At 37.6% G+C, this 25189-nt stretch overlaps 1 protein-coding gene across 5 annotated transcripts in view; it reads left to right on the forward strand.

Moving 5' to 3' along the window:
* CDK14 (cyclin dependent kinase 14) overlaps positions 1 to 25189 on the forward strand; it is a 312933-nt gene that overhangs the window by 169724 nt on the left and 118020 nt on the right. For all 5 annotated transcript variants that reach the window (XM_040693416.2, XM_015281963.4, XM_040693428.2 and 2 more), the window contains 2 exons: positions 6168 to 6288; positions 15322 to 15415. In XM_040693416.2, coding sequence (XP_040549350.1) covers positions 6168 to 6288; positions 15322 to 15415 — 215 coding nt within the window. The remainder of the gene's footprint in view (positions 1 to 6167; positions 6289 to 15321; positions 15416 to 25189) is intronic.

Genomic DNA, 25189 nt, shown 5'->3' on the forward strand with positions numbered 1-25189 from the left:
AGCAGATCTTTTCATTAATGCAGAAGCTATCTTTGATGTGAAATTGCTTACTGTCCTTGAATTCTGTGAGCTGTCACAGCTGTGTGCGTGTTTACAGTGTTGGCAGAGTTAGCGTGGATTTCTTTTCCTTTTCTTTTTATCCTGCCCACATCTTCATTTTTCTGCTTCTGGATTGGAGAGGCAGTTTGAACACACTTGTGCTGACCCAGAAGGTCATGGGAATATATGTAATTTCACCATGTCAAGAATGGAATGTGTATTCTTTTGCACTTCTGTGCCACCTATTTTTTGATCGAAACAGAATTGTTTGTGTGTTTCTTTCTGCTAATGGAGAATGAATGAGTTTGGCAGTCATTGTATGTGTTCAGCATCAGCAGGCTTTTTCAATACGTGTCAGAAAGTTTTTAAAGGATTTTAAAGCAGAGGAATAAACAGCTTTATTGTAAGGATGGTTTTCAGTCAAATTAATCAGAGAGGTCTTTAATATACAACAAACACCTGAGCTCTTTTCCTTATCCCTTGTCTATGGTCTTGTGGATGGCTCTGGAGGTAGACGAGAGAGTTGATGCTGAGTTGTTAAAAAACAACAGTGCTTTTCATGCAGGGTAAATTCTTATTTCTTGTAAGCAGAAAAAAATATTTCTGCATCTTCCTTTCCTCGAACTTGTGTTTGTCAAATTGAAGGTGGCTACTGTTACACAGACCAGAATAATTATCATCTGCATTGTGATTGTCTGAAGGCATACATGAGATAAGATTTGCAGGGAGAAATAACCTTTTATTAGAACAAGTGATAGTGTGGAAAAACCCAGGCTGTCAGGCACATGTGCCTTTTGCTTGACTTATTGCTGTCTGTCTTGTGAGGGTTGACTCATGCTCTCTGCTTGGGAAGACTAGTCATTGCCCAAGTGCATTAGGGGAATATTAACCGGGGAACCTAATTAGGCTCTCTCTAATAGTGGGTGACTTTTGTAAATGAATATCACTACCGTGAATTGGTGGCTACATTAGGAGTCAGGCAAAGGATACTGTACGTAATTTATCATAGTTGAAAGAAATTTAACTCAGATAAGCTACAGATAAGGGACAGACGATTTCTGTTCAGCAGAGGGACCTTCAGGCTGCAGTACATTTACTTGCCAAGAACTGAATTCCAAGGTGGAGAGCCGAGTGCCTTGTTGAAACAGTGTCAGTTTCTACCCATTTTACTTCTGTTTTGCTGTCATTCAGGTATTCACTGAATAAATATGTCTCTGTTGGTAAATAAGAAGCTGAATAAATAGCTTAAGCAAAGTTGACAATTCATGATCTTCAATAGATTATATTAATAATATTTTAATATTGTTACCGAACAATGGTAATAAACCATTTACCTCAAAGTAGTTGAAAAAAATTAAAATAAATGAACAGGAATCGAAGAAAGGAAGCATGAAAGAATATGAATCAAGGATAAACAACAATGAAAGAGAAAAACCATTTGGTTTTTTTTGTTGTTGTTTGTCTGCAGCATGCCTTACTAAAGCCCTTTTTGTTACATCTAAATAAAAATAGTAAACAAATCAATACATTTAAAGTATAATGGAAAGGAAAACAGTGCACACACTTGGCAAGCCCTCCTTTTTGCAGCCATTACTGTCTGTCATTTGCAGGATGAAGCTCACTGTGAACAAAGGCTTCCTGGTTGTCATATGAATTTGACTAGAAAGTAATCCTGCAACAAAAAGATATAAAATATTAATATTTGTGCTCATAACCAAAGATATCTGTATCGAATAGGATTTGAGTCTGGATGTAGCTGCTTCTTCTTTTAAAAGCCAGGTAAAATAAAATAAATTTAGAAAATGGTGATAAATCAGTACAAATGAATTGGTTACATCACTAACTGATGCTAGGTGAAATCAGGGGTAGTCTTTGGGTCTGAGATAAAAGGTCAAACGAAGCCAAACAAAGCAGAGAAAGTTGTATTTACCATGCAGGGAAATATCTTCTTGCTTTTAAAAAAGAAAAAATAACATCCTTTTGAGTAGTCCTGGAGAGCTCAGACAGTTAGACTTAGATATTCCATTCCATTCCATTTCATTCCATACATCAGCATAGTCAGTCAGCCTGTGTTTTAAGTAAAGGGCATTACAGGATCATGAGCTGTTATTTAATGAATGACATAAAAGAAAGTTGTGCTTTGTGGCACAGCATAGGTAGATGTTGCTGTGCAAGCTTGGTGGCATGTGATGCATGAGAAAAGTTTCTTCTTCCAGTTAGGATAAATAATAGCCAGGAGTGTCTGTTGTTGCCATAATTATACTCAGCAGGGCTGATGCCACCTGACTTTAATTGCTGGGCTTTATGCTTGGCTTCCCCCTTTCCAAATGAGGCCAGACACAGGCTGCATGGTGACCTTTTATCTTTTGGATGCTGTAGGATCTGGGAAGGACTTCACCAACTGTCAGTGAGCCATCTATGCGCCTTCACAGACAAGAAGGATGCAAGCAGCCATATGTAAATGCTGTGCCTTCACCTGGTGATGTCACCATTTTCCTTTTGGCTTTTGTTTGTCATAGCCATTAAGATCTGAAGTTTTGATGATCACCCATGAGCTCTGTCTTTTTCAAAGGAGACTGTCACACTTCCTGTAGGGTATCCATGGAAACAGACAGGGAACCCTTAAAGAAAGTGATTGAGCATGCTGTGCTAATTAATCCTACCCTCCAGTTTCCTTTCAGTTGAAGGATGGAGTTAAATAAATTTTGCATGAGTAAGCATATTTGAATGTGCAAAAGGGTATGAAGTACATAGGTTTTTATGTTTGTTTGTTTGTTTGCTTTTTTCTGCATACGTATATTTTTTAAACAAACAAACAAAAAATCCCACCAAAGTAACCAAAGATGGTAAATGTCATCTGTTCACATCTGGAACATCAAAACAAGAAGTGCAGAATCTTGTCAGTGTTTATACATATATATTTTTGGTAGTGCTGCTTTTAAACTGTAAATATATCTGAAAGATGAGGGTGTTTTTCATGCTTCAAGTGGGATGGGAGACATTTACATTAATTTTGAGTCTTCAAATGAAAGTGTTCATAATTGCAAATGCTGTATTTGTGCAGAGTGTTCTTCACAAAAAGCAAACTTTGCTCCCATTCCTAAGAAAAAGAAGCTCCTCTAAGGCATTAGCCTAATTTAGGGCCTTTGAATTCTGCACTGGAAAAGCAATTGACTAAAACAGAGGGACGGTGCCAAATGTTCCTGTGCCAAATTTTATCTTTTGTATGTATTTCCCTTGGTTGTTCAGTTCTGCTAAATTTGGACATGTAGTCTGCAAAGTAGTATAAGTGCATGAGCAGGAAACCAGTTGGCCACTACATAAAACTTATGGCCATAAACCTCTTAAACCTGGAGCACTGATGCCATTTGATGTCAATGTATGAGTTCAATTTGCTCTTACAAATTTATATTTTGCTTCCTAACTTTCTTGATTCCAGAAATGATCCTCTTATAACTGAGAAACCAGATGTATCAACCTCAAATGAGGCTTTCATGAAGTTTTGGAAGTGAGAAGTACAATGAAGAATAACATTTAGCTGTCCAGCAGTCTGGGATTAGTCAAAAAGGGGCATCCCTTGAAAATGTGCTGGATCTCAGTTATTCTGGCCTGGATTAGGGGTGAAGGAGATCTGGAAGCAGTAGGTTGTGAAAGCAGGGTGGGCAGTATCCCAGTAGAGGGCAGGATTCTGGCTGAACGATGACACAAGTAGGGGAAGATGTATTCAGGTTGGCTAAAGTACTTGCAGACCTCCATCTTAGCTAGAATGGTGGCATAAACCTGCTGGCAAGCACAAATGTTGTATTATTTGCAGTATGATTTCTGGCATGGCAAGTTAGGTGCTTATTCCTCCTTACTTTGGAGATTTCTTGAGTGTGTGGGTCAAGCATTTTGTACCAGGGAAACCTGCATTCCATTATCACCCCACAAAATTCCAAAGCTTTTGCCAGTTTTCCCAGTATCATATTGTATCGCTGGCTTCTTAAAAGTGCCTTTTTCCTGTCTGCCTGGGCTTTCACTCCCATCAAAGCTGGGCAGAAGATTAGAGAGGAAAGGGTCTGTAACCAAGTTCAGTCTTCCTGAGGCAACAGCAAAGGAATTCTGGAAGGGAGTATCAGGCAGCCAAAGAAAGATGAGAACATTCACCATCAGCCTTCTCAATCCTTGTGTAATACTTAATTAGTTTAATAACAGTAAGTCCAGATTCACACATTCAGGGAATACTGTAGTATAGGTTTTGGGAGCTCAAAAACTGAGACTTGTGAATGTTTCTTTTTGCTAGGAATGTGAGCAATTCACCTATTAGAGCATTTGCTGAATTCTGATTCTCTAGAAGCAAAAACATTAATTGGAGGTAAAATGATAGGACAAGGGGGAATGGTTTTAAACTGAGACAGGGGAGGTTTAGGTTAGATATTAAGAGGAAGTTTTTCGCACAGAGGGTGGTGACACACTGGAACAGGTTGCCCAAGGAGGTTGTGTATGCCCGCCCCATCCCTGCAGGTATTCAAGGCCAGGCTGGATGTGGCTCTGGGCAGCCTGGTTCAGTGGTTGGTGAACCCTGCACATAGCAGGGGGGTTGAAACTAGATGATCATTGTGGTCCTTTTCAACCCAGGCTATTCTATGATTCTATGATAGGTACTGCAGGTAGCATAAGGCTACCTCTCCTCTTCTGAGGTGTGCTGCAGTTGCCAACCTTGAGTTCTTTACATGAGCCAAGTGTTGGTCAAGCTAGTCAAGTGGACAAATATAAAGGAGATGGAAGTCTGAAAACTGAAGCAGAAAAAAAAAAAAAAGGTTTGTTCATATTTGAAATGTTTTTTGTTTGCTTTTTTTTTTTTTTAAAGAAATTTTGGCATACGAGTCAGATTATTCCCCTACACTGGTCTAATTGCTATAATCAGCTGATAATGCAATCTACTGGCAAGATTTGCCATCATTACTATGGAGATGTATTCACTGAGATTAACTGCTCTTAAATAGCTTCTCCAGTGCATTGAGAATAAAGGTGCAAAGGACTCTCATCTTCACTTTTATGTGATTCTCATGTTGTGTATTTCTTTCTGTGGGCATGACTGCTTTATGTGAGGTGTAAGACATGACTGTGACCTTTTAGTGATTTCACTTTTTTGTGTGTGAAAGGGAAATGGGTAATTCTTTGTTTAGGAAGACAAAAAGCAGTGGTGCATTGCCGTGATTTCTGTTACTTCTTCATGTCCAGTGCTCCCAGTGAAGGACTGGATGATCTCAAGGCAGTAAGCAGGAGCCAAGGTGCTTGGAAAAGGTGTTTGTAGGTGATGTGAACAGAAAGATACGCATTTTATTGATGTTTATAAAAGCATATGAGAATCTCTCCTAAAATCTTTCCAATTTTACATGAGATAGATTATGGTTATATAGTTCTGTGAGTTATTTTAAATGACTGACAAGCTTGAAAGACAATTACTGTAAATAGTGCATTTTTAGTAGGTCGCAGCTTTCATCACTTTGATTTCTGTTCCTGAGATTGCTGCACTGCCAATGTATATTTTTTGAGAGAGAAGAATTTTGCATGTAACATTTTTTGATGTATTACTGCAATATTAATATTTATTTGAATGGAAATGTCTGAGTGTTTCTACTGCTTTCAAATATAAATTTGAATAAGCAGGCTGGAGTTTGCAGCATAAACGGCAGAAGGTTTCCTTAGGCTCCCCTAAAAAACATCTCATCTGTGTCACTGTATGTCTGGGAGTTCCCTTTTTATTCTCTTTTCCTAAGCTCTTAAATGAAAGACTTTTGATGCCTAAGGATGAGTAGTTAATGGAAATGAATAACTTTATTTATTTGTCTTTTATTTAGGTATACCACATTGTAACTTTATGTCTCTCCAGGGCCTCTGGTTGTCATTATCAAAGTCAAATTTTATTATTCCTTCATAATAACCACAGCTCTGTTTAGCCAAGTACTAAATCATAGATACTTTCTTTCATTAAGCAACTTATTTTGTTACTAGTAGAAAAAATTGCTTGCAACGTGAGTTCATGTTAATGTGATGTGGTTTCATATATACTTTTAGGATCTTAACTCTATAGCAAACCATTTCTTTGTTCAGTTTTTATTAACTTCTTTGTATTTACCCCACAGGTCTTGCAAGAGCTAAATCAGTTCCCAGCCATACGTATTCTAATGAAGTGGTAACCCTATGGTACAGACCTCCAGATGTCCTTTTGGGATCAACAGAATATTCTACCTGCCTTGATATGTGGTCAGTATAGCATCTTTGCACAAGGCTCTATGTAGGTGCTTTAGCTATTGTTTGTGTGTGTAAAAGAAATATGTGGCACAATTAATGGTACAGTTAAAGCTTAAAGTTATAGTGGTATAGCTCATGTGCAGTAATCTCTGTGGTTGACTCAGTTATTTCCAAAAATGAATACCCTCCTGCAACCCACATGGTACCCAGGTGGGTACCTGCAGTTCTCATACCACTAGCAGAGCCAGTAATGCTTTTCAGAAGACAAGTTGTTGCTTGCTGCTCCTTAGCGAACAACTAAGATACAGTACACGGTGGATAGCGCTATGCCAGCAAAAGCTGCCAAAATGCAGGACTGGTAAAGCATTGCATTTGTTACTGAAATGCCCAAATTTGCCCTGTCCCTCAGATATTGAGATGTAGCAAAGAAAATCCCAGGATTCTCTGGATTGCAAAAATACAGCATCTGTTTTTCATCTGCTCTACTTATTAGCAGAATGTCAGTGTGTGACACATTGTTGGCCAAATTTCTTTGAAACATGCAGGCTTTGTTTAGGCCTACAGGTTTGAAAGGACAGTGTGATGCATGCAGGATACAGCACCTAGCTTGCTTCAGTTAATCCCATGTTGAACAATGAAAGTGTGCATGGTTTTTTGACTGTTAGAAACCAAGGTAGAGGTTCTTTGTTCATCCTGTTGGTTTTGAGGTCACAAACCTCTGTAATCTGTGTATGCAGTCATTAGTTAGAACATCAATTGTAATGGATAAGAAAAGTATTTTTCCAACCATCTAACTTAAATTTCTCCTCTTTTAGTTTAAAGCCAGTCCCCTCTGTCCTATCGCTATCAAACCGTGTAAGAAATTGGTTCCCCTTCTGCTTTTAAGCTCCCTGCAAGTACTGGCAGTCTGCAATGGGGTCTCCTTGGACCCTTCTCTTCTCTGAGCTAAACAGGCCCAGTTCCCTCAGTCTGTCTTTGTACAAGAGGTGCTCCAGCCCTCTGGTCATCCTTGTGGTCCTCTTCTAGACTCTTTCCAGCATCTCTGCATCCTTCTTGTGCTGGGGGCCCAGGCATTGGCACAGATGGGGCTTTACGAGGTCAGAGTAGAGAGGGACAATCAACTCCATCGCCCTGCTGCCACTCCTCCTTTGGTGCAGTCCAGGATTCAGTTGGCCTTCAGATTTCTGCTACCCCTCACAAACTTGCCAACTATGGATAGCGTAGAAGGCCCTGGTAATACAATTTAATTCACATGGTAGGAATTTTTGTGAAGGCTGATCTACTGCTGCTTCTGAAGTCAGGTTACAGCAAATTTCTATTGCCTGTGACAGAAGAACTTTGGGTTTTACCTGTGTGTTTGCTGGGTTGTCTGTGACAGCTCTTGCTGTGTGCTGCTGAGTTGGTCCATGTTTGGGTCACTGCCGTGGACATGGCGTGTCCAGCAGTGAGATCTGCTCTGGCAGCCATGGGGCTCCCTTTGTGCAAGGCTGCTCAGAGCTGAGCCATAATTACATTAAAACCACTTGGTGATTTCCCATAGTGAGAGGAAGGCAGAGACATGGAGAAACCTATCTTCCATCAGCTACAAAGATAATTTGGTAATTTGTTATCAAAAGTGTGTTTGTAGCATTAGCATTTTTACGCAATTACTGGCATTATGTCCTTATGGCAGAAACTGCATGCTCTCTTGTGTCCTTATTGATAAACCACATTATGACAAAACTAGACAGCCACTTCACTAAATATTTAAATAACGCTGAGGCACAAAGCACAGCTGTGTCTTCCGCTTAGGAAAAAAAAAAGGCCAGCAAGGGGCCCTTGCTTTACCCGTGATAAATAACATTTCATGGGGGCTCCCAAGGAAGGGAAAGTGGAGCTCCTACTGAGAAGAAGCCCAGCTGCATGAAAAAGGAGTCCAAATATTAACCACTGGACAGTGGCGGGGAAGCAGGTGGCAGAGGCTGCAGGCTATTTTTACACTTCATTTGCTGGTGTAGGGCATTAGGGGAGTAACTAAAAGCTAATGATCCACATACAGTATTACATTCTCCTGCTTTCTTTTTAAATAGCCACTGGCAATAAAATAATATTAATGAAGACATACATGCATTAGTAGTGTCAGGCTGGCGATGGAAATCAATGAATGCAGTGGGCTTTGTGATTTACTGCTGACAGCATTTGATACAGTGGCATTGTGTGAATGTGCTATGCTACCTAAGACTGCATCAAAGAGTTGTGATAACCTTTGATATGCTTGCTTTTTTCTTTTTCCTTTTTTTCCTCTTGATGAGGACTTACTGGTAGCTTATGAAAATGGCTTTGCATTGCCTCTGGTGTAACTTTCCTTAATCCTTGAATTTTACAGTCCTTTGAAAGTCAATGCAAGGAAAATAAGCTTCAATACATAAAGGGTTTATGAATTACTAAAAACCATATATAAGTAATACAGAAACATAGGGGAAAATCCCCAAATGAACCTCTCCTATTTGTTCCTTACAGAAATAATATAGTCTTAGTAAATGAAGTAATTTAAACAGCTTATTAAACCATTTTTGGTTCTGGTAATGCATGTGCTGCTACATCTGGGTTTCTCAGATCAGGAAGTCACTAGGGATGTTCTGTTTTCAAGTGCAGCTGGCCAAAAACTGTTTTTGCTAACAGCTGGCAAATTTTGCATATCCTGTTTTGCTTTTTAAAAATAAACGTTAGTAACAATTCAGGTAACCTCATGTTGACTCTTTAAATTCACTTTTAGTAATGAACATCAACTGTGCTTAGAGATGTGAAAGAAATTGCTCATAACTAGGCAAGTCAAATGTTATGAAATTGCTTATTAAATCACTGTTATTTAACTTTGTAACATCTGGATTGATGGACGTGATGTCAATTCAGATCATAATCTGGGGATAGCTATTCACATGAAGATTTTCTATTATATTGTTAGACAAATAAATGGTAATTTTAAGGTGTATGGCACTTTCCGCATATTGCCTGCTCTCAGGTAGACTTGAGTATTTGATGTAATTCTGTGCATGCTTTCATGAATATTTGACCAGTAAAGACCTATGATAGTAGTTAAGATAATTATTATTAGAAAAAGAATGGATCTTAGACACAGGTGTATGAAATTACATTTTTACGCAGGAGACATGACAATGGCATCTTTATCCCATATGTGCTGTAAACGGTTTGCAATGAAAGAAATCTGAGAGTAGGAGTCCCAGTACACCCTGAAGAAATGCTGTTTGGGACCCAAGTGAGAAAACTGCAGGGTAGATTAGTTCTTCTGCCCTCAATGTTAGTTATGATTGGAGCTTCCACTAGAAAGAAATGCTAATCTTCAGGATTAGTATATTAAGGTGAGGGTATTGCAATAACTGTCAAGTTACTGTTAATTAAACTTCTTATTGCCAGTGAGCTCCTCAGAAGTTTTAACAGCTGAGTTAACTTTTGATTGGAAAATTGTCATGGGGTCTAATTTATAGCGACATTGAGCGTGAGGAAAACATCTTTGTTTCTGGTTATTGGAAGGGCATTTCAGTTCCTATCTAAAGAACAAATTTCATACATCTGAAACAAGAGATTTACTATCCTTTTTACACTGCTAAAAATATTGTGTGTGTGTGTTGGGAAAGTACTTCAGAAAAGTATCTGGATTCATGGGAGGGAAAGAAAACTGAGAAGAACATCTTCAACAGGAACTTGTGGCAAAATATTGTTTAATTATGAAGGTGATTTCTTGTTTTTTCTTTTTTTCTTGCATTCTGCTATTTTTTTTTAGAACAAATAAGCCTAATTGCAAGATTCTTGCAAAAAGTCATTATGCACAATTTGATCTTTCATGGATATCATATTTCTTAGCATAGAATCTGAAAGTTGCTACAGATTATTGAATCACAAACACTTTGTGGACCTTTTATATCTAGGTAGCTCAGTGATGCAGGCAAGAACTAGAATGCTATTCTTTTTTAACTACAATTGGTCCAATAAATGCTTTGAAATATCATACTTTAAAATAATTTACATTCTATTCATCGTATCTGGTTTCTATAGAAATTTTAATGTTCTTTATCAGTACGGGAGGGAAATTTTGCTTCACTCATTATTTCTCATGTAAGAATTGCAATCCATTTATCTTGTGCCCCTCTCCGTTGATCGGGCTATATTTCCCATGGTATGTTACTTTCATGTATCAAAGACTTGCAATCAGGGAAGATGAATTCCAACCAAGTTCATCATCCACGGTATTCACAGGAGGCAATGGATACAAACTGGAATACAGGAGGTTCCATCTGAATGCCAGGAGCACTTCTATGCTGTGCAGGTGCCAGAGCAGTGGCACAGGCTGCCCAGGGGTTGAGGGATCTCCTCCTTGGAGATCTCCAAAAGATGCCAGGATGTGGGCTGTGCATCTGCTCTGGATAGCCCTGCTGGAGCAGGGGCTGGGCCTGATGGACCCAGAATTACCTTCCACCTCAGCCATCCTGTCGTTATCTTATTCCATTCATTTCTGACTCTGTGCCATTGCAGAACAAAATCAGAATTTGATTAATTAAAGAGACAGAAGTCCCTTGCTCCTTTCCCCCACAGCTTGTTTTCATAGTTCTGTTCATAAGCATCATACAACTAACCTGGCTAATAAATCTGGCAAGATAAAGGCTTCCATGCCATTCTGAAATGTATATTAGAAGTGAATTTTATGGAAGATAAACTATTACCTCCTTATGAAGAATCCATAAAAACAAGCAAGTTTGTTGTTGTTTTAATTCCCGTGATATATTTAACAGTACAAACTGTGTGTAGTTTGGTAAGCTTTGTATAAGAACTCTAAGAACGTTAACTGTGAGTTTCAAAAATCTTATCAGGAGGATTACTGGAAGTAGTTACTTGGTTTTCATAAAATACCTTCCAACTCTGAAGCCAAATTCTTTACACTGAACATAGGCTTCATGACCAGCTAAAAATCTGATGTGAAGAGCCAGCATACATCTTTGCTATGAAGAACATGCTTAATGTCATCATCTTCAGGGAATCTGTTAGAGAGCACTGCAGGTGTGTCCAAGGCAAAAAGTTCAACAGTTTTTGACATACATAGTAAATGTTCCTCAAGTATCCACTCAGGCATTATATAACCTCCATTTAAGTATAAAGTAACACAAAATTTGGAAATGACTCCTTATTCCAAAATGTGTTTGTAGTCTCTCTTGCAAATCTATCCGAAAATAAAATAAAATAAAATAGAGTATATCAGCTGAAGGAAACAACCTAAAATCTTTTATAGACAGTATTCACCAAAGTTTTTATATTTTCTTGTAGTATCCAAATACAGATAGGCCGTAGATTATTCTTGTTGCAGTAAGAATCTTTGCTACACAGAGAGAGGAATGCAAACTCTTAAACCAAAAATATAAAACCAAACTCCAAGTAAGCAAGCTAATTTTAAGACAATAAGTTCTCAAGTTATCGATTTTGTGCAGAGGAAAAACAGAACAGTCCATATCATAAACAGTTTCCTGAGGCATCCCACTTCATTTTTACAGGCTCATTTACTGTGTCATTTCAAATGCAAGAGTAACTCATTTAGCCATGCTATTAACTCTTAGCCCATATAAGGATGTGTGGTGGCAGCTGAAGTCCCAGCAAATTAAGCAGGACAATAGAAGAACGATATTAGATGGTATGGACACATATGGTCTCATCAATACATCAGTAGGTTTAGTCATGCTTTTTGTCATCAGAGAGTAAGCCACACATTTCAACATGAAATGGCTGTCACTTTACTTTGTAAGGTTATCCTATGCTTTTCCATGGGGACGATCTCTAAAAAAACACCTCAGACATAGCAGCATTTGGCTTATTTATTCAAAGTCAGAAGTCCTACCAAGAAAGTAGGAAAATTTGATTTGAATGTACTGAAATATGTTTTTGTCACAAAAATGATTTCTGAAATGCTGCCTGGAAATGACAATGTGTGCTGTGTGCCCAGATGATACATAAATAACATGCCCTTGGAGATTCGTGCACAGTACAACCGAGTTAATTGGTCATATTTCACATATCAAGATGTAATCTTTGCATCACAGAAACTAGAGATGGGAGTGATCTGTGAGATAAGATTATCCACCCCACTGTTAATGCAAATCTGGTCCCTGAAGGATATTCATAGTTGTTGCAGCTTGCCTGGTTTCACATGACTGTAACCGTGGAGTTCCCATCCTTTGGGAGGCCCGGGTACAGCATAATCGTTAAGAGCATTTCTCTAACACATCCTGAAGTTTTCATTTCCTAAATGCTTTTTCCCATTTCTGATTATCTTTGTTCTACCTATGGTTCTGGGAACCATTAAAATCCTAGCCAATTCTTCACTGTTTTTCATTTCACGTAATGTTAAGTACAGAGTCACTATGTTCTCCCTGTCCTGTGTGTTTTCTTTTAGCCAAGAATGACATAGTTCTTCTATTTCTTTCCTTAAAAACAAGCTCTTCTGGCCTGTAAATCATTGTGACTTTGCTCCAAAATCTCTCTAACCCGTTTAGCGGTTTGTGAGCTTTCCAAAAACAAGTCTAAATGTAAAGGCCTTGCACAGACTTTTATGTCTGTTCATGTTCCAGGTATGTATTTAAGGTTTGTGATTCAGAGTTCCTGCCATACATTTAGTTTCTACTTGCTGTGAGCTTAATACAAAACTCATGAACTACACTAAGGCATATAAAATATCATTCCATCCATTTAAATTCTTTATGTGATATTTTGTCTTTCTTGGTATTTCATATCAGTTCAATGTCATACTCTTTTTTCCCCCTCCTCTCTCTCTCCCTCTTTAGTATTCATTTAATCTTTCCTTTCTGTGGGCTTGTTCTTCAGCGTGTTGGGTGAGTGCCATAAGCTTTGAAACCAAGCATAATTTTCAAGTGGGCCAAAGTGAACAGCAGTCCTCCAGCCCAAGGCTGGAAGCTTTTTCGTGTTTCTCTCCTCAGTGATTTTAATAACCTTCTCATTTTTGTATTAGTTGCTCATCTAACTCCTCATTTCAGCATATGACCAAATGGAGTACTAGGTTACACAACAGCCTGAGCCACATAATAGGATTCCTCTTTCCAAGCAGGAAATTTTTCTTCAGTGGTATTTGTAGTTTTTTCTAGATTTTTGGCTCATTCTTGTACCAGATCTGCTAGAAGTGGAAAAATTTGAAAATATGTTTTTTTTAAAAAGCATAGAACAATCTATGTTCTGTGTGTTTCTTTTACATCAGAGCTAGTTGTAGTTTCTCTGCAGATAGTAGTACATCATTTTAGGGTTATAATGATAACCTGGTTTGATGAAATGCCATCTTTCTGGCTGCAACAGAGCTCTAATCCCCTCTTCTGTAGATCTATTGTTTTATTTCTTATCTTGAATAAACGGCTTCCAGCAGAAATCTTGATTTTTTCTTTCCCTGAGATCCTGATACTGTTTGTAAGTATTTGACTAAGATGTATTGTGCCTATCTGTGCCTAATGAAGCACAAACCAGAGTGAATGATGAGTGGCAGTTTAATCAATTCTGTTCATTCAGTAACCAGCAGCAGCATATGGAACATAAATTTCAGCCTCTCCCTTTTATAAACACCTGAATTATTCTAAAATTGGACCAGAACTCTGCCTTCAATGTTCTCATCCACTTTTTCAGTGACTAGGGAGAAACTTTGTTAACTGTATCTCCGCTTTGGGATGTAGAAATGGGAAACAGGGATGCATGTTTAATCTTCTCTCCAAGAGATTTGACCATCCACTCTCATCATGAAACACAGAATTATTTCATTGCTCTGTAGTAGTCAGAGCCTTCAGAAATGAGTAGAACATGGCTTAGCTGCTGATAATCTCAGTTGTTGTAATTTACCTCTGAAAACAGAGTTAGTTTAGAGATTTCTACTGGAATTTTTGGACTAAAAGGACACAACTCACAGTTTAAGGGGAAGGTGGAAATGTAGTTGGCTATGAGAGTTATTGCTTCATTCTGGTATATATTTTGGGTTATTGAATTGACATTTGCACTGAGAGAAGTTTGTTTTCTGTGGTTGTTGCACAGATGTGGGTTATATGTCATACATAGGATTTTGCATGTGCAAGTTGTATATGTATGGGAAATTGTAATTCAACAAGTTACAGCATTTAGTTGAATTCTGCATCCTATTGCAGCCGAGAGACATATTCTCTCTTACTATTAGTTTTATTGATGGAACAAGCATTGAGCTCCTTTCATTCAGAAAAGGAGCAAATGCAAATTTCTAATTTCTTTTGCTTCTCAGACACAATAATTACACAGGTTGTCCAAAGTTTATCGTTTACGTTCTGCAGAATCCTTTCTCAGGTCTTCAGAATCCATTCTTTTGGCTGCATGTTTCTTCCCCAGTTTCCTAGTACTTCTGTCAGTGGCTTAAATGAGTGGGATGAGGAGACCAGCATGAAATACCTTTTTTGATAGCATGGAGCAAGGAGCTGTAGCAAGGCAGCTGTCATGATGGGGAGAGGAGATAGGCTGTGACTGCAAGTCTATCCCAGGAGTCACCTGCATTTGAGCAATAGCGTAATTCATTGTCTGTGAGCAGCCATGTGTCCTTTTGATTCATTTTTCTAGATTTGCCTCCACTCTGAGCCCTTCCAATGTGACTCTGTGCCATGGTCCCATCCTGTTCAGCTTCTCCCAAAGATGCTCTGTCAGTGCCATTCCCACATCCCCAGAGTCTGTTTGGGAGCATGTGCGTGTTCCTTGGGAAGCACTCATAGAGACAGAAAACTGCTGCTGTGCCTTTACTGGTGTCAACAACTACCATTCATTTTCCTCTTATCTCTACTCTTAGCTTTCAAACACCCAAAAAACAAAGTATTTGCATATATTGTTTTTCAGTAAGTACAAATGCTTGTCCTTTAGCCTGGCATTGATTTAGAGTATAATGCAAATAAAATATATTATTTGAATATTGGTGATAGAGACAAATCATTGTTTATAGCTCTTTTATCTAAAATAAATCTAATGTTGCATGCTTTTCTTTTTTTCCCTCTGTAGGGGAGTGGGATGTATCTTTGTAGAAATGATTCAAGGGGTCGCAGCTTTTCCAGGAATGAAAGACATTCAAGATCAACTTGAAAGGATATTTCTGGTGAGTTCTTTTTTGCTAACGTAATGTACCCAAAACAATGGCTGGCAAATGTTCGTGTATGTCTTTGTGTCAGGAATGAAGTTGCTGATTGAGCCAAGGATCAGAAGTCTAGTCTACAAGCTAGGTATAATTTACTTTGTATATTCTTGAGGATTTTTCACTATGATCAGACCTTGTACAGTATTATTTTTTTCAAAAAATATTTTTTCAAATAATCTAAATAAAGATTCTTATATAGCTGCAGAAAAATAGTTTTCCAGTTGTAAGCCAATGGAAATTGAACTGGTTTGCTATGTTCACTTTACAAATGATCAAAAACTACAGCTTTGATTGGCTTGCTGTTAATGTTATGCTAATGTTGTAATGTCAGTGGGAAGGATTCTTCTGTGAGATAAACATACAAAGGAAAGAGCAAGCTAGAAAACTGAACAGAAAATGGGAAATCAGAAATTGTGATTATAGTCAAGTCCAATGGTTGCTCTTGGCTAGTACTTCTGCAGTCTCTTTGGGAGCATGTGTGCGCTCCCTGGGAAAGACTCACACAGACATAATGCTGCTCATAGGGTGCACTGGACCCTTCATAATGTGTGTGGGTGGATTGGCTGGGGGGAAAGTATTGTAAGAACAGCATCTTCCCTCAGCCTGTCAATCTGCTTTGATTCTGACCACAGATTTTGGAGGAAAACATGAGTACAGCCTTGCTTTTAAAGATTAATCTGTCATAAGCCAGACTTATTTCACACGCAGATGTTTTATTTGGAATTCTTTTATGGCATATGAGGAGGAGGAAAAAAAAAAGATTTCATACTGTGTTTATAAAACTTATGGTCTTAATTTCACTCAGACTTGCCTGTATTACCTCTCTTTTTTGGGGCACATCATTGAATTTATCACCTGCTCTTAGGAGTGACTGAAAAAGAATCTATAAAACAAGACTTTATTTGACTGTGATACGGAAATCTCATTTCATGTAAAGTATTTTGTTACTCTGCCCACTTGGCTAATACAAAATCCTCTGCTAAGGAAAAATAACTGTGCTGCAATGTACCCAACCAGAAGCAGTTCTTCAAGAGTTTCTGTGATGTGTTCAATTGCTTTGTTAGTTTGCCAGCGTGTTTGTTTTAAGCTAGCAACTGCTGGGCCAGTTTTAGAGTTCCTCTTTTTAAAAATTATGCTTCTCATTTATTGGGATGAAATTTCTTCCTGTTGTTCAACACAAAACTTTGAAAGTAAGTATTCTTCTCTTGTGCTTCATCTCTTATATTAGGGTAAAATTTTAGCGAGCATGTCTGTGTTGGATGTTAAGTAGACTTGTAACAGCAGAAATTAGTGCCCCTTTTCACGTACTTTTTTGTACTAGGTATGTCATAAAATTCTATGTTTATATGTCTTTTATAAACCTGCTGTTCGTTCCCATGTTCTCTCCTCATCCCTATTCCCTGCAACTGTTTTTGTGTCAAAATGCCAAAACAAATACATCCCACAATGAGTTTTGAGGTCTCCCAATTTTTTTGATTCTGTTTTCAAATTGCAGCTGAGGACAGTGTTGAAACAGCCAGAGATAATTTATTGATCTTGTTTCTATAACTTGATCTTTCACAAATCTTAGAAGAAAAATGGGAAAGGATAGGTTTATGATCTGTTGTAAATCAGAGTTAATCCTTCTAATGGAAGTGCCTAGTTATCCTTAGCTAAATAGTTTCAGTGAATGCCTTCCTAATGTACTCTAAGTATCATTAAAAATTTATCTTTTTAAAAGTTATAAAACAAAGGATTATTCTTTTTTGCTTTTGTATTTGAAGGGAAGGATTAAATTAATCCATTCTCCAGTGAATCATGTACAGTATAATAGTTAACTACTCCAAAGTACGAAATTAATCAGGTTGTTACACAAGATAACCAAAACAGTTAACTTCCTCACAGCGAAGACTCACAGCCAAAAAGAATCAGATCAACCACTACAAGATTTCTCTCACAAGTCTTCCTGTAGTTCACTTTTTCAACATCCATCAGTAATGTGTTCCTCATGGCAAAGGCTGCTGCCCACCTTCTTGCTGATGCTTTTCGTCTTTAGCCCCCTCCTTTGCTACTTGCACCAAAAGCTGCATTAATCAGTGTTTTATCTCTTGCCACTATTATCAAACATAGTCACACTTCCATAGCCTGTCAGAGTTTGGGTTGCAGATCAAAACTTTCAGTACAATGTTAACAACATTGTCCTAAAAACTAAGAAAACTAGGAAAACTAAACATAATTTAATGCCAGTAACAGTTTGAAATTCTTACTGTCTGTTTATTTTCCTATTGTATAGTTCTCCATTATTATATAAATCCAAATAGAATATGTTGTATGTATGCTGCTTCAGTGCTTATCAAGTGCAAGGCAAGGAGATTCTGTAAATGTTTCTACACAACTCTACCATAGACATTCTTTACATATCTACATAGCAAGAGTAGACCCAATACAGCACAGCACAGTGTTTCTTCTTGGTTATGACTAATGTTTACGTTTAATAATGGCTTAATTAAGTTATTGTGTATAATAGATTAGGAAAAGAGATTGGCCTTTCAGTTATCTTAAAGAAGGCATCTGTTCAAATGTGTACTTCTTGACTTCTATTGTTTCAGACACTTGTGGATTTTTATAAACAGGACTATGAACTGATTTTATGTTCATGTTGCAATAGCTGTTCTTAATAAACATTCTCAGCTTCCATTAGTGTAGTAGACCTCAATAAAATGACAAGGGTTTATAAACCTGACTCTTTTCTCTGAAACGGAGCAGCAGTAGAGGTGCTGACCCTATGGATGAGCAGGCTGCATACTGTTATTGTCACAGTTTGGATCTAATAATATGATTGCTTTTTCCCACATATATTTAAAAGTGTGAATAATTAAAAAGAAAAAAGTACTTACCAAGTAGAAGGGAAATAATACCTATGAGTAGGTTGCTTTTTCAGAAAGGCTTAACAGCAAAAAAAATATGTCTTAATGCATGGTAATTTGGCTTAATCAGTGTTACATCTTTAGCCATACTTTTTCCCTACTTATTGGGACGTGGTTTACTTCCTGGATAGAACTGTATTATATACAATCGGAGAGAAATCCATAATTGCAGACTGTAAAAACTAACAAGTCTAGTGTCTTGAATTATCACAGCAGTGACGTGCCATTATTATTCCTCACATGTATCCCAGCATAGCTGAGAAGATCCAGGAAACTATTTCACCATTTTCTGAGATCAGCAGCCCAAGCTTTTGTTACAAGATGCTAGATCTGCTGGAGTAATGATCTGATAGGATAATCTCAGCACTACTCTTTAGTCTTGTGATACGTGCACGAGACTGATGAAAGTTGGATCATGTGAAGAGTGAAACCATTCTGCCCTGGTGAAAGGGAAAAGGTGAGGCAATCTGTTGGATCTGAATACAACTACGCAGAACTGGGAAATGTTATTTGGATTCTGATACACAGTAGCTGCATTCTTTATGAACAGATCCTTCCTTCTGATCATTTATTAGTATGCATTTCTGTAGACGAAGACTTAAAGGTTTTCTGTATCAAGGAGAACTTGCCATCAGAAATATAGCCTTAATTTTATCAGGAAGAAATAACTGCACCAAATACTTGTATGTGAGCTTTGTCCCCAGAGGAGCTGACAGCTAAGCAGCACTTAGTTCTGAGTGCTAGACCTGCTCCCAGTGGGAGGCTGTGATGTGTTGTGCAGGCCTCACCCTAAGCCATGCTGGAAGCACCAGCTTGGGTACAGCGTGGTTTTGATGTAAGGATATGCTTTTATATGCTTTTATACTCAGTGTTCTTCACAGATTCAAACCAGATCAGTGTTGAATCCCTTGTGCTAGCTTTATTTTTCTTCTAGAGATATTTTTTAAGTGGGAAGGTATTTCAGTCTCTTCCAATTTTTGTGAGGTTTTGGTGAGCTACTGCAGATCAAAGTGAATTTCCCTCTCGGGCTCTGAAGCCCTCCTGATAAGGGGATAATCTTTGTGTTGGCTGAAGTTCTGTCTTAGTGCCAGCTACACTAAAAATTACATTGCACTGTGAGAGTAATGCACAAACAGTTCTTCTAATACTTTGCAGATCTCTGTGCAGGATAATGGCTCTTAAATGATGTTTCATCTGTGAATGAGCCTTCAGTCTGCAGACAGGATGGCTGCGTGGGTGCCGCGTGTGGGCTCTCCTGCTGTAGTTGACATGGTACAGTGGGGAGCTCAGAGCCTGGAGCTCCTCTCCTTCTGAACACGCATATTGCAAAAAGCAGAGCCTGCTCTTGGTCCTGGGTGCTATTGCGTGCCATCATGCACAGTATTAAACATAATTTAGGAGAACAATGTGCTTCTGTTGAGCCCAGCAGCCTGGTATTCCAAAGGGTGATTCCAAAACCACTTTCTTCATAGAGCTGCACAGCAAAGATTTGCAAGGGTTTGCAATTTCTAATAACTATATTTTTTTCAAATGGAATTTTTGTTTTAAAATGGAAACATATGTATTGCTTCTGGTATTGAAGATTTAAAATGCTAGCAATATATTCTTTAGTATATATTATAACCACATGCCGAATGCATCATGTAAAGTAGGATCATAGGTAATTTCCTCTGAGATTCAGATGGTAACAGGCATTTGTGAAGCTGCAAAGCTTCTCCCTCTAGTTCTGAACCCTGCTTCATGTAAGGTACATCCTCTAAAGACAGAAATAATATGTTTTAACAAGCCCCACTTTCATTTGACCTTATGAAGAGCCCATAGGAATCCTGCTGTGTCGTACATTGTGTTAATAATGTCTCTGGGGAAACTAGCCATCCCCAAGGGAGGAATACTTCCAACTATTGGGATTTTTTTGAAGTTTATGTCAGTAATGAGATGTTTAGTTACCTTTATTTGTCTTCTATTCCCATTTCCTTATTCAATACACATTTTTCTGTCATATGTTAAGTACTTTGGCCCTGAAATACAGCTCATTCAAATCAGATGGAATAGATGCACTTGTAAGGCTGGACCTGGTCAGGAATTTCATTTTGTGTAGGTGTGATATCTTTGGTGTCTTGAGTGCTACAGATGACAAATTGGATTTAAGAAAATTTCTTCATCTTTGCAAGTGATTGTTCTTGGTGAGGGTGAGGGGAAGGAGTTCTGTTTTCCTCCCATCTCTCTCTGCTTTCCTCCCACTGGTGGTTTCATGATGCCAACATGATATTTTTTTGAAACTGTGGAAACTTGACTGCTGAGTTCTCTTCAACAACAACGTGTATGTAGAACAAGAGGAGAGCAATGTGTTACATCTTGGTATTAAATTTAGATCTATTTCTTGTTATTATAATAATACACAAAATATTTCACTGCTTTTTAGCATCGCTGAAATTAATTAAATCAATAAAAGTCTTATCTAGATGTAACCTTTCTCTCTGAAGTCATTCGCACGTATTCAGTATTTTAGGGTAATTGCCTGCAGGTTTTGCACTGACACCACTTTTACATGGCTCCTCTCTGGGCTATCTATGCTTTTTGCCAAACTTAAAATGAATATTATTATAAACTAGCATGTGGCAAATTAATAAAGTGGTCTTAAAACAAACAAACAAAATCTTTTATCTATTCATGTGTTGTAAAGGGTTATGGGCTTCTTAAGAGATTTTTAGAAAGATTTTCAGCTTAATTTTAACTTGGCCTGCACTATATTGTTTAATGTATAAACAATATAGTTTGTTCCTTATAAGAGGGCACAAGGTTCTTGTTGATAACTTATATATCTTGCACTCTATTAACATTTCCATTAGGAGAGGAGAGATGTAACCTCCATGTCATAAAAACACTCAGTAGAATATGATAGACGTTTGCTGGGGGACCTACCAGCTGGCAGCAGAAGGGAAAAAAATGCATGGATGTATGACTCCGTTGCTGACTTTCAAAGGATGGCTGGGTGCTTGATCAGACAGTCATACAACTTGATGTGCCATACTGATTTTGGTGGCTTCCTTCTAACACAGGTGTCATCCTTTGCTTGTGGGGAATTGTTCTCATTCAGCCTGCTAACTCTGAGCCAAACCCCCAGAGTTTGGCTCATTATCAGCTTGGTAGTGCAAAATGTGAAGAGTAATTGGCTATCAGAAAAAGAAAACAAATTAAGACATGGTTCAGTGAAATGCAATGGCTTTGTGGTTTTCTTTGAAATTGGAATGTTTCTTCAGTATCTGCCATATTTCAGTTGCTGACAAATGGTCTATAATTATAAAGAAGCATTGTTTCTTTTCCAGGCTCATCTGTCCCTCCGGAGGGTGGTTACAGGCAATACTTTAAAAAATTGTGCTGAGGCTCAGCCGGTGTAAATCAGTGCAGCTCTGGTTACTTACATGTGTGTGTCATTGCAGGCACCTTCTTTGTTGGCCCCATACACCACAGAAACAAATTGTACCCATGTAAAATCTCCCTCTGTTCAGGTTGTGTCCATATGTGTTACAGAGTTGTGATTTCAAATATTTTTGGATGCAGATGACATTGAAAAAAAGTGCAATGATAAGCAGTTTGTGCATATTACAAATTAGATTGAAGCCTGTTCTTAGCCGTAGTGTTATTCTGTTATCTTAAAACTTACTCTGCAAGACACTATTGTGCTATACAAGTGCACAGGACTATTCAAAAACCTGCTCTGATATGCTGGCTGTATCTCCTAGAGAAGATAAATGATCAGATATCAAGCACTTATATTGCCTTCTCTTTCCATTTCATACATAAAGGAGCAATGCTTAGTAAACCAGAGTCTTCTTTTTCTTTTCCTCATTTACTTATATCCAACTGCATATTGCATGCCAAAGCAGGTTTTCTGAAGAGCATCTTGATTGCCAGAATTATTGCTTATAATCTGTAGTTCAAGGTCAAACATCGTTACTATTGAAAACATCTAAAAATCATTGAGAGGCAATTTGAGATGATGTTTTTAGAAGGAAGTTCTGAGAATATGACTGATGTCTTATCTGTCTGAACATGTTCCCTAGAAGACTTCAAGACTAATTTTTCTTGCCCTGCTAAGGACTGGAAGAAATATATATCTATTTTATCATTGTATAGATATTATTTCAGGGAAACATCCCCTTTCAGCACAGTTAGTAGAAGGTATGAATGTACATAAGAAGTATACTTTGCAATACTGCAAATTAGCAATATGGCTAATTTGAATAAAGATGGACTTCAATACCTGTTTACGTGTTTCCTGAATCAGCACCCCGGAGTATATCTTCATTTATCAAGATGCTGAATGCGTGCCATAAGACTGTAGTCAGTTATCACTGACATTTGTTCAAGCTGCTGATTAACATCTTTATCTAAACTAAGTTCAAATCTTCAGATAAGCTTACTGATTTATAGAGATTTCAGGTTTTCAAGAGCTATCATGAGTCTATCTAGTCCAGATCAGCGGCTTTCCTAATGTGTTAAATGGCTGTGGTTAAATAACCTAGGCATTAATTTGACCTACACAAAAAAAATATCTACGTAATCTCCCCTGATTTTTGAATATTAAAGTACTATCAAGTAATACCTGTGTGTCTGTCCACTGTTGGTGTTGTCATTGCTCATATGGTTTGCACAGAGAACAGAATTTCAGAACATATCTGAATTTTTTATTCTTTTTGTTCCTTTTTATTGTTGTTGTCTTTCTATTAGAAGAGTAACCCGTGGAAAATAAGCTGCATTTGTTTGAAACTGCCTGAGAAGTGCTGTACAAATTAATAAGTGTGAAAAAGAAAGTAAAAAAAATCTACCAAAAAAAAAAAAAGAAGAAGAAGGAAATTCTGTTTCATAAGATGTTGAAAACAAGAACTTTCATAAATGAGTTGAGAGTAGGAGAATTGCCTGACTAGGTTCTTAATGCAGTAGGTATTTTCAGGTGTTTGAGTGTGAAATAAATAGCTCCAGATAATAAAGTATTATGTATCATTCTTGTTGCTTTGGCTCTTCCTTCACAGTATTCTGAGTTCTCTAATTAAAATAACTCACAGGCAATAGCAAAACTGATTCTCTAGTTGTCAGTTATAGAAAGAAAAATGCCCAATTTTCACCATTTGTCTTTAGAGTGCATATATATGTATCACTGCGTAGCAGTATTTCTGGCAGTTGAGGTCTGTTCCTGAGTACATCAGAGAGAACTATTAATATATATTGTATAATGAGGACATTATGAGAACTACCCAGTGTACTTTTTCTGGACACAACATGATCCAAACAGCTGTGGTGTAAACTCTAAAACCTTCTTACTAATGGAGCAGAGAAGCGCAACATAAATTCTTAACAGAAAGAGTAGTGTGGTGTTCACATAAATGTGGTGGTCCTCATAATAATTACATCTGGAGGAGAAACCAAGGAATTTTTTGAGGCATCTGTTTATTGTGCTGAAAGTTCGTGGTTAAATTTCTGTATCTTTAGTTGGGTCAAAAAACAGTGGACCATGTAAACTTTCAATTTGATTAAACTTTTAAAGAGAGACTTACGTTTTTAAAACAATGCTTGCTTAATTACTTTCATGATCATTAAAGATATTCTGTTCTTACTCTGATACATTTTTGATGTGTTTTGAGTTGTAGTCTTGTGTCAGAACAGTATCAACCTCTATAGAAAGTGTCCCTCAGGCTCTCAGCTCCTGTCTTCCCTTCCGTGTTTCATATTATGTTATGATAATAATCCTATATTCCTAAGTATCGGTTCTCTTTTTATAGCATTGTGTATTTAGAAGGGTGTGATTTTTGTGGTTCCATTTATGTGCTGGCAGAAGCCTTGCTGAAGATACGAATATGCCAGCACAAGAATAGCTTTGCCCATACTCAGTCGACAGCATTAGAAAATTAATGAGAGCTACAAATAAAAAATAGTAACAATAAAAAGATAAAGTTATACCTAAATTCTGTATAGCTGTATTCATTGACTTTGCTAGTATCATTTCTAAGCACGTTGTCTTCTGTTACAGTGGGCTGGGGAATTTCAGTCCACAGCCCCTCAGCTCCTTAATCTTTCCATCTCGTGAGCCACTTTTGCAGAAGATCTGTGTATGGTTCTATAAGATCTGAGAGGTCAGTGATTCAGGTCTTGCTTTGAAAATGTTTTGAGTGTCAGTTGCTTTTCTGAGAGTTGCCATTATAAGAATATAAATCAGTAGGCTTGCTTTAGACAAGTTTTAAGTAGTTCAACTGGTAATATGGAGCTAAGTCCATCCTTTCTCACACATTTTCCTAGTAATGCTTTTTGTTCTCGTTGATGAAAAGGTTATGTTTACCAATAGGAAAGTTCATCATCTCTTGCTCTCAGACAGTATATTTGCTGTGTGGCTGTAAAGAGTCAAATGGCAGAGTCAAATAGTTCTAAGAGAAACCTTATAACAGATGTTGTGCTTTAACTTTGATATACAATCCTACTTAATAATATTTTGTAGTAGGTTATTTCTGTTCAAGAAAGATTCAGGAAGAAACACAGAGATAGTTAAATGGGTAATTTTATAAAAGGAAACAAGAACCTTCTACAAAAATTAATTGTATTGTATCTCATGTTCATCATAGCGCATATTATATTTGTTATGTGTCCCCCCCCCACCCATATATCCAGAAGGTAATTTTTGTGCAGCAGCTGGTAACTGTGCTCCTCTCATAAGAGAAATGAAAGGTTCATAAATTATATATCACTGAACTAACCCGTCAGTGAAATCAGTAGGAATGCAGCCAGAGAATTTGTCAATCTTTTAGTTATTCTAAATTTCTCATCTTGGCATGCATAC

This window comes from Gallus gallus, chromosome 2, assembly GCF_016699485.2.
Source record: "Gallus gallus isolate bGalGal1 chromosome 2, bGalGal1.mat.broiler.GRCg7b, whole genome shotgun sequence".
Taxonomy (NCBI): domain Eukaryota; kingdom Metazoa; phylum Chordata; class Aves; order Galliformes; family Phasianidae; genus Gallus; species Gallus gallus.